General features: G+C 40.0%; 1 protein-coding gene and 1 long non-coding RNA gene across 3 annotated transcripts in view; both read left to right on the top strand.

Annotated features, from left to right (window-relative positions):
- The window catches only part of pde8a (phosphodiesterase 8A), a 114,139-nt gene extending 107,207 nt beyond the window's left edge, over positions 1 to 6,932 (top strand). For both annotated transcript variants that reach the window (XM_088334274.1, XM_088334275.1), the window contains exons 20-22: positions 745 to 909; positions 2,745 to 2,874; positions 5,235 to 6,932. In XM_088334274.1, coding sequence (XP_088190400.1) covers positions 745 to 909; positions 2,745 to 2,874; positions 5,235 to 5,341 — 402 coding nt within the window. In that variant the 3' untranslated portion in view covers positions 5,342 to 6,932. The remainder of the gene's footprint in view (positions 1 to 744; positions 910 to 2,744; positions 2,875 to 5,234) is intronic.
- Positions 6,933 to 12,088: 5,156 nt separating this feature from the next.
- Positions 12,089 to 13,544, top strand: LOC148367385 (uncharacterized). Its single transcript, XR_015850197.1, has 2 exons — positions 12,089 to 12,325; positions 13,078 to 13,544. It is a non-coding gene; the product is annotated as an uncharacterized LOC148367385 (long non-coding RNA).
- Positions 13,545 to 14,140: the final 596 nt, after the last annotated feature.

Genomic DNA, 14,140 nt, shown 5'->3' with positions numbered 1-14,140 from the left:
GCTAAGCCACTTACAAAGCGAATGGAACTGTATTTGTTTCTCTTCTTCTTTCTCACTCTGCATTTTTCTCTTTCTCTCTTTTTTACACTTTCCTGGCCTCTTTCTTTCTCTTTCACCCCCTCTTTCTTTCCCTCTCTCTCTTTCTCACTCGCTATGTTTTTCCTTTTTCCTCTCTTTCTCAATGTGTCTCTTTCCCTTTTTAGTCTTTTCACCTCTCTTTCTTTTTTCTTCCTATTTCTGTTCATTCTGTCTTTCCTTTCTCTCACTCTTGCTCTTTTCCTCTGTTTTCTTTCTCCATTTCTCTTTCTCATACCCTTTCTTTAACTCTCTCTTTTTTCACTTTCTTGTACTCTTTTTTCCTCACTCTTGCTCTCTCTCTCGCTCTCTCTTTCTCTCTCGCTTTGTTTCTCGTTTTTCCTCTCTAACTCAATGTGTCTCTCTTTCTGTTTTCAGTTCTCTTTTTGTGTCTTTTTGTACCTCTCTGTCTCTATCTCTCTATTTTCTCTTTCTCTCTTTTTTTCTTTCTATTTGTGTTTTTTCTGTAACTTTTCCTTTTTCTCTTGCTCTTTGCTCCTTTCCTCTTTCTTTTTTCCTCCCCTTCTCTCTCTTCCTCTCTTTCTCTTTAATCTACTAGTCCCGGCCCTGTGAGAATGTGTTTTCTACCACAAGGGCCCTGGAGCTCAAACGAGTTTGACATCCCTGGTATTAGGTGTGATTTAGTTGTGTCCATCTGTCTCTCTTTAGGGCAATAATGACGAGGAGTCCGTGAAAAGCATTTTGACGTCTCCTGAGAATCGCATCCTGGTCAAGCGAATGTTGATTAAGTGTGCCGACATCTCCAATCCGTGCCGGCCACTGGAGTTGTGTATCGAATGGGCTGGCCGCATTTCAGAGGAATATTTTGCACAGGTAAATGGAAATGGTTTGCATTTATATAGCGCTTTTCAAGTCACTGACCTTCCCAAGCGCTTTACAATGTGCTTCACACTTACTCATTCTGGGGGAACTCTTTGAGTGGCGGGCCGGATCGAGTTAAAAAAATTCAAAGAGGTGTGTAGCCAGATTTGATTTATTGCTCCTTCGATACAGAATCTCGATCTGATACTTTGGTAAGGGATGAGAAAAATATTCTAATGTAGTAATGGATAAATACATATGATATTTCTTAAACTATTAAATTGGTTTTGAAATGACTTGAAATTAAAAAGACATAAGTATTACTCCCCATTTTTGAAAGGACGGTGTGTATTTTTTGACCACTAGATGTCGCGGTATGTTATAGTGCGACTGTAAACCAAGGAAGAAAACAAACTACAGAGACTTAACCAGACTAAAATGCACCATTTTACTTCTTTTATTGCCCAGCCTTTTTGAGGTTTTTGGGTACACGTAGCAGCAAGATGGCAGACAATTATGTCAGCCCCTTTAAGTGAAGCTCATGTTATGTCAAACAAATACAAATTTCTCGACCTACGAGTATTTTGTTAAGAATTCTAGTTCATGTATCTTGCAATTCCATTTTTTGTCTTTAATGATGAATTTGTTTTACCACTCAGAGGCGCTGAACACTAAACAATGTCCCTTTAAGCACTCAAAACATTCAAAAACATTATTTTCGTATGACATTTTATAAATATCTTAATAAAAACTTGATAAAATACATGCAAATACAGATGTATATATTTCGAAAATGCTATTAAAAGCAACATGTAAATTATTTGACTACGAAGGGACACTGGGGACAAAACTAGCATCAAAACAATACTTTCTTCATTTATATAATTTTTTTTAATGTATTCATTTTTTTGCTTATTGAAAATTTTCAATTTCATCCTAACCGAGACATCCTTCCAATGCCCAGTGTGCATGTGCATGGTTGCGCACAAAGCGGATACCGATTTCCCGGGAAATGTGCAAGTTTCGTCCTACACACACAAACACACACACACACACGCACGCACACACGCGCGCCCCGAGATCGCATTTGCTGTGTGTTGTCTGCTGCAGACAATGCACAGTGAATTTGGTAAAACATCAAAACAGCAGTGATACTTTAAGTTAAATGTGGTGATTACTTACGATTTTTGTTTTGTTTTTTTTAGTCTATTTAACTCTTTCACTGCTTTAAAATATGTATCTGCAGCTAGGGCTGTCCAATCAGCCTACTGTAGGGCGTCTCAAAAGGGTAGGACTTTTCGTCAGAACACCGGATTAAAAAGCCTGATGGGCCTTATGTGGCATTCAGGCTGTAGTTTGCCTAACCTTGATATAGTGTCTCGGTTTTGTTGTTTAATCTTCGAAATAAGCTTTAAATGACTTGTTAAACAGGGTGTCTTGGAAAACTACTATCTTGTGTCCCTGTCAAATTAAATTAAACATTGACGAAAGTCGACCTCACTTGAACTGATTGGTTCAAATACAGGTTGATTTGTTAAAATCAGTAAATGGATTTTTTGCATGAAGTTCACAGTAAATTGGCTTGCCTTGTACATGGCAAACACATTAAAATTTTGGATTTTGTGAAATTCAAGGCTGACTTTATCCCATTTCCATTCTAATCGCTTATTTTAACTGACTATAAAATGGATCCTTAACAGGACCGTGAAATTTTCTGAGAAAAGGGTAGTACCAAGAAATTTGGGGGGGGGGTTTGAACAATTTTATTGACACTAATAACAGTGGCTACTTGAGTGTTATGAGAATGATGACGAAGTCAATAATGATGACTGCTGTATTTGTTCCAGACTGACGAGGAGAAGAGGCAAGGCCTTCCAGTGGTCATGCCTGTCTTTGACAGGAACACTTGTAGCATCCCAAAGTCACAGATTTCGTTCATAGACTACTTCATCACGGACATGTTTGATGCTTGGGATGGTAAGGCTCTGATGACTCAAACTAAATATTTTGAATGAATTGACTCTCAAAGTAATAGTATGGTAGGGTGGTCCGACTATACAGACGCTGCCCTACTTACGAACAAGATTAGTTCGGGACAATTGTAAGTTGAATTTGTTCGTAAGTTGCTTCAGTGCTATATTTTGTATGTTTAAGGTTTATATAAGTATGTTTAAGGCTTGTATAAGTAACCTGTATTGTTTTGTACTAAAAAGTAAACATTTCATAAAATAACATGCTCTGTAAAGATAAATAAATTTAAGTTTAACTCAGTTTTGGAAGCTCAGCTTCAAAAGTTAGGCGACTTCCTACTCCATGGTAAAAAGTGGCTGAAAAAAATCGATCCAACCCTTTTCTCAACCGCATCAAGTTTTCTTATTCCACTCTCATTTCAAAAGAAACGGCTTCACACCAACCATATTGAATGGATGCATGAGATATTAAACAATAAGAATGTCAAAGTTGTACACGCCGGTAGCGGCGGAAAGAAGCACCACGGTACTGTCCTGTACTCTGACAAAGGGGCACAATACAAAACCTTACTTACACCAATGTCCAAGTATTTTTCGACATCCTGAAAAAAATGTTCGTATCGACCGTTTTTTGTTACTCGAATATTCGTAAGTAGGGGGGAGCGTCTGTACTGGGAGTATTCCCAAAATAATTATTTCGACAAGCAAAGGCCTGAATATGGTGTGAAACCATGAGAAAACACATCCTGTGAAGTTTCAGATGGTTCAGACATATTTAAAAGGTGCCCCTAAGCAATCAGAGTAATGTTTAAAATGATTTGTTTGAATACATTTGAAATGTGGGTGCTAAAGACTCTCTTAGGGTGTCAAACTTTGAATGAAAGCATGCGTGACACATTTGTTTGGTTAAATGTATTTTAGCATCATTTTATTAATCCCTAATTGTTTTCCAACTCTGTTTCGGATGCTATGTGGACCGAGCAAAGTATTCCTGTGAAAAGTATACACATCGTGAATACAACGAAGAAAGCTACAAATCAAATATGTTCTTATAAACTGACCCCGTTATTTCTGTATTTTATTTTGTAGTTGTAAATACAGCTTGCATGTGCGTATATACGGTAGGACGAATATCAGAATATCAGTAGGGACAAAGCACGCATGCTTGAGACGGCGCCGCGGTAACTGTATTCGGTTGTATTTCGGTGAAATGAAATGATCTGCATTTATATAGCGCTTTTCAAGTCAAGACTTCCCAAAGCGCTTTACAGTGTGCTTCACATTTCCCAATAGCGACCGTGCAGCCATGTAAGGCGCTAACCTGCATATTGGGGGTATTAGGGGTTCAGTGTCCTACCCTAGGCTCCTCCGTGTTACATGTCGGTGGTAGTTATAAACATACCAGTCTTACCAGGTTGATGTGTTTAGTGGTGTGTTGCTGGCAATACGAGTGTTGTGCCTTGCTACATTAGAAACTGAAAAATAAACGTCTAATAAAATAATGTGCTCTATGACTTTACAAAGCAGACTGAAAGCTAAAGCATAATACTTGAAAAAACAAAGCTACACATAAGGCGTTGACATTCTGTGGTCTTTTGAAGCCCTTTGAGACTCCTTGTGATTAAGGGTGTCACCAATAAGAATGACTTGAAGAAAAAAAAAAAAGGGAACCAACCATTTTCTCAACCGCATTGAGCTTTCTTATTCAACTTTCGTTTCAAAAGAAAAGGCTCGCCTCTTCTTTACACCAACCATATTGAATCGATGCACGAGATATTAAACAATAAAAACGTCAAAGTTCTTAGCGCGCTGGAGATATTATAGACATAGTATAGACAGTTTAGAATGTTTACACACGAACTAGGAAGTAGAAGCCGGATTTCTTCTTCAGGGTGTATGCTGGGTGACCTCTCACAGCGCCACACGCCGGTAGTGGCGGAAAGAAGCACTACAGTAATGTCTTGTACTCAGAAAAAGGTGCACACAATACAAAATCTAACTTGTCCAGATATTTTTCGACATCCCGAAAAAAATTTCTTATCTACCATTTTTCGTGAGTTGAATGGTCGTAAGTAGGGGAGCGTCTGTAGAAGGAACTCTCAATTAACAGAATGCATTGGAAATTATGTTCTGCACTTAATAATCCCGAAGAAACGCACCATGTTGTAACAGAATTGGGTTTTCCAATAAAGTGTTACTCGTTACCGAGAAAAGTAGTTGCGTTCTTTTGTAACGCGATACTCCCAAAACTGTACACTAGTAAACTATACCACTAAAACAATGTCAGGTTGAAAATTCTGTGTATGAAATGGAAACGTTTCAACACTGAGAAATGATAACACACATTTTTGTCTTAACTATTTCCAGCTTTTGCTGACTTCCCCAACCTCATGCAGCACTTGGACAACAATTTTAAGTACTGGAAAGGCCTGGATGAACGAAAACTGCACAGCCTGCGACCACCCCCGGAGTAGATGTTGCACTCTCCCTGCTTGTGTTGTGCACGCGAATACACAAGAACAACACAGTTCTCCACAGTGACGTTCCGACAGGCGGCGGCAGCGATGGCGTTGCCAACTCTTGCAAGCTTGCTCGAGGGGAGAAAAGAACGGACATGGACACTTTGGAACTTCTCATGCCTTTCAGGCATTTGCAGTGTACCTGGTCATGACTTTAGAGAGAGTCCGAACAGCACCCCTGGATAAGCTCCAGTCCCGTATGTCCACACGGTCTCTCCTGTGAAACGGACCTTGCTGTTTGAGGGAAAACTGTTTACTGAAAAAGCCAGCAACACTGGACGAGAGAATGGAAAGGTGGTGCGAAACCATGATGATGGTGTTCAATACCATACAATCGCCTTCTGTTGTTGTTCACTCAGCAAAGGCAGGACTGCTCCTGGAGGCTGAAATATTGTTTTCGTTGTTGCTATTTTTCCATCATTGTCGATCTTTTTCCGTGTGCCCTCAAAAAAATCGGCACGCAGTATCTGGCATGCTGGATGGGGACAAAACCCCTAACAATGCAATCATAGCTAAACCATTAGGTGAGGATGGTAGGCTCATTTATTTAGGTAACCATTGTTTTCCATAATAATTATCCTAACTGAACGTGTTGCAAAGTAAATGAGGGGAGAAAACCAAACCGAATAAATTCAGTTATAACTCAACTACTCATATGAAGCATTAGTATACTTAACCTTTATTTTGATATGAAAAGTACAGTAACAGTTCAAGACTTTTGTATTGCACTGTAAACATGCATCAGAGAATAAGCTGTTATTGTCGATCATCAGGAGCAGTCGTATGGATGCAATCTTTCTTGCTGCAATCCTCGTGCTTGGTTTCATGCTGTAAACTGCTTGATATTTGACAGCAGCGGAAATATGTGAAGAAGACCATTTAGGACTTGAACTTTTTCTTTCTCCTCTCTGAATTGTTTTGTATCTGGTTTATCCTACTGAAAAGACTGCCTTATTTTATACAATATTTATACAGTACATCCCACTGTGCAACTGCAAGAGACATCTGGAGTTTTTATTATGACATAGTCAGGTTATGTTCAAATAAATCTCGATATTTTTATAGACTTTTACACTGGATTTGCAGCAGATGAGATCAAGCGTTACAGTGATTCGAGTACCTGAGAAAGGTGGTCGCACAGAGCATGGATATAGAAAAAGACGGGAGGACACACATCATTGAAGTGTCACTTTTTTGAAACGGCCTTGCTTTAATTCCCATGCCCCGTCATTCTATTTTGGCACCTTGTCCAACATCTTTCTGCACAGACCCAAGGAGCAGATTTTGTGGATTCCGATTGGTTACGAATAATATGTTGCAAAGATTGTTGCTGGTGAAAAAAAATCCCGTTTGAACAGTGCGAACGCTAGCAACGATAATTTGTCTTATTAATTCAGTTACTTTCTTAGTTTCTCTCTAATGACACAACTGTACACTCGATCAGGAGTCCTGTTTCTTCCTTCTGATTCTCATTTTGGTCTGAGGGCACGGAAAAACAAACCTAGAAACTATTCAATGAAAAATAAAAAATAAATTGTTCAACGTTGGTGCCTCTTTCCGCTCATGTTACTGCTTTTCCAGTTAGCGAGTGTCGTGAGTTATTTCGGTTACAACGAACTCGCTGTCAGGAGCCGAACCTCAAATTTTCACGCTGGGACACGCGGGACAAATGCTTCACGCATGATTCAGACTTTCAATATTCAATGTTGATCACCACATCTCCAGTCAAGGAGGACTGTCCCACTGCACAGCTTCATCTACTTCACAAATGCTGAAAAGTGGTGTGTGCCTTAAAAAGTCGAAAAAATATTTTTTCTTTTGAGTATGTGATGAGAATATCCAACTGAGTTGAAAGAGCCTTTTTATCTTACTTTAATAAGAGCTGTTTGGGACTCGCAACACAATAGGAAGCAGGAAAAGGGGGAAGAAGGCAGAGAGGGATTTCCTGCCCGGCCTTATGGTTTTAGTTAGTGTAGCATAAAAAATGTGAAACCCATCCATTATCTGCACAGCTTATCTTCAGTTGGGTCGCGGGAGTGCCGGAGCCCATACCAGCAATCTTCGGGCAGTGGGCAGGAGACACCCTGAACTGGTTGCCAGCCAGTCGCAGGGCCCACAGGGACAGACAACTCACTCGCTGTTTCACACATAGGGACAATTTCGACTGGCCAATTAACCTGACATTCATGTTTTTTGGAATGTTGGAGGAAACTCAAGCAAGCACGGGGAGAACAGGCAAACTCTACACAGGAAGGCTGGTAGCTGGATTTGATCTCATGACCTCAGAACTGTGCCATGGACGCGCTAACCAGTCAGCCGCCCAAGGTGAAATCTAAACCCCCCAAAAAGATGAAAAAAGAAGTTAATTCAAGCATGTCTAAGAAATGCACGTACTTGCACACGACACACAAGCAGCTTGACAGAAGCTGCAATGATGACTTGAGCAAGAAGATGGCGTCAGCAAGAAGAAATTTTAAAAATTCCTGGCAGCAGCTTTAACTTTCAGAAAGTCTAAAATTCGTAGGTGATTGTTTTGGTAAAATGAAAAGATGAGGCGTCCAATTGAGATGCTGTGGAGGTGAAAAGCTGCGCCTCAACAGAAGAGGGAAATAACAACCCCCAAATACTGTATGGAATTGCCATGGACCCTGGATTTAAAGGTACATTATGCGATATTTTACCACTAGGTGTCAGTCTATCAGATAGAGTCCTACAAAGCTGAAGGGAAATGAACAAACTACGGAGAGTCCGGTGACCAAACAATAGCATTTTCTTTTAATTTAGCAGGTCAGCCTTGTTAGCCTAGCCTTGATGTCCGTTAGCCCAATGCCATTGCACACGACATCCAGTGCTCAAGTAGTGAAGTAAGGATTATATTTGTTACACATTCATTCAGTACTCGTTTATCCCTAGAGAAAGTAAGTGATTTACGTTAAGACCAGTTTGGTTCTTTTGAGAAAAACGCTATTGTTGTTAGCGACCACTCCAGAGATGGTGTTTTTGTCCATTAACACATTAGAAGGCCTCTACGCTGATGCAGATTTCAAAAACGATGTGCCATCATATTGAAAAATTTGGCTTTCAGGCTCCCCAAATTAAAACACCCAGTTTAGAACAATGTCCAAACTTACATTTTGGTTGAAAGAGCAAAATGTCATTCCTGATGTATTTTACTGTTTATATATGGTAATTAAACATTTAGTTTTTATCATCGTTAAAGGCTACCTTCTGGCCGACTCACATGGAAATGACATTGATTGAAAACAAGACAAGCTGATCAGAGAACCTGCAAGTTTTTCCAAGCTGCTGTGTTGGAGAAATAAACAGTTACCCTGTTTACCTGGGAGCTAATTCCTAAGCAACAAGTAAATATCTAATATAATAATATTTAATGTATTCAGAAAAAAACACAATGTTGGGCTCAATGTGCAAGTGTGTCATTCAATGCCCTAATACTAATGTACTTGACTGGTAATATAACATTGCAATATTAGTCAAACAGTCCGTCACAAGAAACAATATGGATGAATCAACGAATGGGGCAGCACGGCGGCGCAGTGGTTAGCACGTGTGTGGCACAGTTCTGAAGTCATGAGATCGAACCTTCCTGTGTGGAGTTTGCATGTTCTCCCCGTGCTAGCGTGGGTTTCCCCCGGGCACTCCGGTTTCCTCCCACATTCCAAAAACATGCATGTCAGGTTCATTGGCCGGTCCAAATTGTCCCTAGGTGTGAATGAGCGAGGGAGTTGTCTGTCTCTGTGTGCCCTTTGATTAGCTGGCAACCAGTTCAGGGTGTCCCTCCCACTGCCCGAAGCTAGCTGGGATGGGCTCCAGCACCCCCGCGACCCTACTAAGGATAAGCGGTGCAGATAATGAATAAATCAATGAATGAATGAATCAATGAATGTCCTTTGTTGTCATTATACAATGTACAGTAGAGTGAAAATGAAAGGCTTCTCTTTTAAGTGCAAGTAAGACAAATTAAAAAGCTAAAAATGTGTAAAAGGATCAACCTCATGCAGCACTTGGGTCGAATTAGGTTTTCCACAAGAAAACTTCTAATAAAAAAAAATCCACTGCTTTCAAATCTCATTTTTTAAAAATAAGATGTAAAAATAAAAATGTCAAGAATAATGTGAAAACAAATGAATAATAAATGAAACTTGTTTTTTACATTGGCTGCACTTAAAACAAATAGAGGGTGTGTATTATTTGACCACTAGATGTTGCATTATTATGCAATGCAATTGAAAACGAGTGCTAAAAAAAGAAAGACAAACTACAGACACTTAGAGTGACCACACCGCAAAAAGCGGAAAAAAGGAAATAAAAAAGACAAAAAGGGCGTAAAAAAAGAAAAGAAAAAGATGCAAAAAGCTAGGCTAGTTTTTGTTTTCGGGGGATACTTGCAGCAGCAAGATGGTCGACAATGATGTCAGCTCCACCTAAGTGAGGCTAGTGTTATGTAAAATAAATGCAAATTCTCTACCTATGGGTATTTTTAAACATGAATGTTTATTTCATAGTTCTTGTAATTTTGCTTAGTTTTAAAATCAGCATTAAGTTATCAGCAATTGTTCCCCGGACCATGAGTTTGGGACACATGCTGTATTGTCCAGAGCTATCAAAGAGGTGCCCCGCGGGCCAGATCGGGCCCGGTAAGGGATTGAATCAGCCCGCGAGACAACGCTTAAGGAAGCGCAAGAGAAAAACGAGCTGCAAGTTGAAATATGTCCACTTGATTTTTCCAAAGCCAGGTGCCTCTCACAAAGATGATGTACTTGTACTTCTTTCTCTCTTTATTTCTCTCTCTCTCTTTTCCTCCTTTTTGTTTTCTCTGTCCCTCTCTCACTCTCCGTGTCTCCCTTTTTCTCTTTCTTTCTTTCTCTTTGTCTCTTTCTCTCTCTGTGTCTTTTTACCTTCTTTTGCTCTCTACCGTTTTTCCTCTTCTCCCGCTTTTCTCTCTTTCTATCTCGCTCTCTTGCTTTCTGGTTATCTCTATCTTCTCTTTCATTTTCTCTTTGGATTTCTTTCTCTCTCTGTCTTTCCCCCTCTTTCACAATTTGTCTTTTTATCTCTTATTTCTCATGTTCTCTCTCTCTCTCTGTCTCTCTCTCTCTCTCTTTCTCCCTTTGTCTCTTTCTTTGTCCCACCCTCCCTCTGTTTCTCTCCCTCTCTTCTATTTTGTCTTTCTCCCTCTTTTTCTTCCTCTCTAATCTACTAATCCGGCCCCTGAGAGAATGTTGTTCTATTGTGTGGCCTTCGAGTTAAAATTACTTTGACACACCCGGTGTAGAGCAACTGAAAACGAGTCCTGATACAAAGACTCAAAGTGACAAAACCACCCTTTTTTTTTTTTTTTTTTTTCGCAGCGCCTTTTTGACGTTTTAGGGGGGACCTGTAGCAGCAAGATGGCGGACAATCATGTCAGCACCCTTTAGGTGCAAATGAAACACAAATTTCTTGAACTGGGTATTTTGAAAAATGTAATGCTCATTCAAATGATAGCTCATGTATTTTTGCTCATTAATCAAATGGACACTGTTTGTTTTTAATGAAGTTTATTTACCATTAGAAGATGCTAATTAATACAATGTCGCTTTAAGGTCGCGTCACATATAAATGAACTTACAATGAAACCGATTTTAAAAACTGATCAAAAATTTTGTCTTATTTTTATTCTTTGGGGTGATTTTTGCTTTACTAAATTTACTGGGAATATGTTCTGTATTGATGCAAAGCATCATAGCAGATGGAGTGTTACTTGCATCTTAGTGATTCATAACTCAACATGTTAGGGAGATGGTGTTGCTCTTTTAAAAATGTTTTTGTGGTTTTATCGCTCACTTAGGGTTAAACCGGTCTCATAACCTGATTGCATTATATCAAATATATACTATAATATTTCTCTTGGTTCTCTTGAGGTTGAGTTGCTTTCAAGGCCTTCATTAGCAGTACTTTGCCGCCATCTTGTGACATTTGTTAAAACAAATTGCAGCTAGGTAACGCTCCAAATCTCAGGAGACCTGACTGGAGAGCAATGTTTCTCAACCTTTTTTTATTGATGTACTGGTATCTGGTGAAATATATGTTTAACTAAGTGCTCCCCTTAACAGTGCTTTAATACGGGTCTGTGATTTTACAAGTGACAAAAGTAATTAAAAACGAATAATCAATTCATACCTCTCAGCACACACGTCGTATGGGCAGGCCCTAGGGAGCCTGCCAGCCAAACAAAAGAAAGGCTTGTTGTGTGTGTGGGTGCACACATTATAATTTTAAGCAATACTTTTTTTTGTTTGTTTGTTTTTTGCAATTCCCAGGGGAAATGGGCGTTTTCAAAACCGCCATAGGCTTCAAACCATTAAAAGAACTGACTGGACCGAGGACCTCATAAGAAACGTCCGCGTTTGGGATGTCCATTTCATCCCTCCATCCATTATCTGCACCGCTTATCCTCAGTAAAGTCGCGGGGGGCTGGAGCCCATCCAAGCTATGCCCAGAGGAAACCCACACAAGCACGGGGAGAACCTGCAAACTCCACACAGGAGGTTTGATCTCATGACCTCAGAACTGTGCCGCACACACGCTAACCACTGCGCCGCTGTGCTGCCCGATGTCTATTTCATCTCTGGTAAGTTATCATGGCAATCTGGTTCCGATTTACTTGAATGCCTAAAGTCTTAGCAAGTGTAAGGCTGAGTCCCATTCTTCGCACTTTCACTCGCTATGTGCCCTAGTCACTCGGTTTGCGCGTTCACGTGAAAATGGGGTGTGTCCCGATACTCTCAAGACCGAGGCAGAAGTGCCCTCAAACCATGTCGTAGCCACTTCAAGACCGAGGGGGCTCTCGACCTCCCTTGGCAGCGAAGTGACTACCCAGAAGGCTTTGCGAATTCTCAATATCAACAAACATGCCCGGAAAGGAACCGCACAAATGTAAGTAGTTTTCCACAACCACGCATGTATTTGCAACAAAATGTATTGAGATATCTTAGTTGGACGTAAATGCAATAGAAAATCGTATTTTCGCGTTAAAACATGAACATTGCAAAATCGCTACTTTACGAAGTGCACAAATCTACCAAGGGAGCTGCCAAAAAATAATCTTCACGCTACAAACTCTAAAGTAGGATAACTGCAGAAAATCACGGTTCAGCCCATCCCTGTTTGTATCTTAAACGAGTCGTGCTTTTACATGTACATGGCCAGTCGCTAAAGGAGCATAGTCAGAATAACGTTCTGGACATACGCGCTTGTTTACTGCACACAATTTCGGGTGTCGTGTTTTATTTACAATATGATTATTTCATGTGAGATCAGAATGCATTAGTTTTCATCATGCATTATGAGTAATGTCTCCGAATTTCACGTGGAAATACAGTTGAAACAAATTACTATCACACAGTCCACTGCCTTCTCTGTAAACACATATTAAGTAAACTAATTACCTTTTCAAAATGTTGTCCAAATGTGGAGACAATTCTAAAGCATATGTGATGCTGGCCAATAGAAGGCTCTTACAGCCATAAGAATAACATGTCAATTTTGTGTATCTATTCACTATCAAATAATTATCCAGAACACATCCTATAATTTCTCACATCAACTTGTTGAGCATCCTATACACAGTTGTTTTTGTGCAATACACAAGCATTAAGTAATTCTTGTTTTTTCCACCCAACCTAAAGGCCAATGTAGAACGTCCCGTGGAAGAGCTGGCCACCATCACAGCTACCACGCCATCCACACCGACGGGCACGTCGTTGGCATCTTCTAATCCGGCGCCAAACCCCAAATCACCCAGAAAAAAAAGGAAGCACGATACACTCCTTGACTTTTTGAAAGCGGAGTCTGCCGGAGTGAGGAAAAGGCTCGAGGAAACTGTGGCCAAAACTGAGCGGTTCCCGTCCTTTTTGGGAAGCTCGTGGACAAATTTCCAGAACAGTGACATCCCTGCAATGTTTCCCTTTGTTTTATAAAAGGAAAATATTTTATTTTATTAAGAACTCAATGAAGTTCCAGTTTGTGTTTTCCAGCTTTATGGAAGTATTGGTATATTTTTGTTACAATTTGTGACATATTATTTATTTACTATTATGTATTTCGGCCCAATGTGATTTTGTTTTTCTGAAAGTAAACTATTATTTAAACTGGAGTGATTTGTAGTTGTTTTCTGTCCAACAGTCACATAGTTCACACACAGTATCTCACATCATTATGAAATAAACCACCAAGGTGTTACTCAAAATAAAGATGTTTATTGAATAGTAATGCAGAAAAGCACGGAATGCAAATGTGGGTCTGACTTCCAAAGCCTAAAACATGGCTTTTGGGCAATTTATTCCATATTAACTGTGGACAATTCTGTGTATCGCGGACCTGGGAACCCTGAAGACCCGTGACACCACACGGTAGGACAGACCGTGGGCCAGCCAGTATAGGCCCTCCAGCCATGGCCCTGTTCCCTCTTTAGCAGCTCCTGCAGGGCCCACATGACCTTCTTGCTCAACCTTAAGTCCTGAATGAGTTTTGACTTCACATCGAACCATAAGCACAGGATGGGAACATTCCTGTCCAACCTGTCCACGCTTATGGGACAGCCACTCTGGAACACAATAGATAACAGACAATTTAGACATAAATGTGGGCATAGATGATGTAAGCATCATGAAAACATGTTGAAATGAGCTTTTTTATATCCAATGACAACTCTTTTGAATTAAATTCCTTATGAACCAAGGTTTTTGGGTC

Source organism: Urocampus carinirostris, chromosome 4 (genome assembly GCF_059441175.1).
Source record: "Urocampus carinirostris isolate Australia breed hairy pipefish chromosome 4, RoL_Ucar_1.0, whole genome shotgun sequence".
NCBI lineage: Eukaryota > Metazoa > Chordata > Actinopteri > Syngnathiformes > Syngnathidae > Urocampus > Urocampus carinirostris.
The sequence above is the reverse complement of the archived record's forward strand: the minus strand, read 5'-3'. Positions and strand labels throughout refer to the sequence as shown.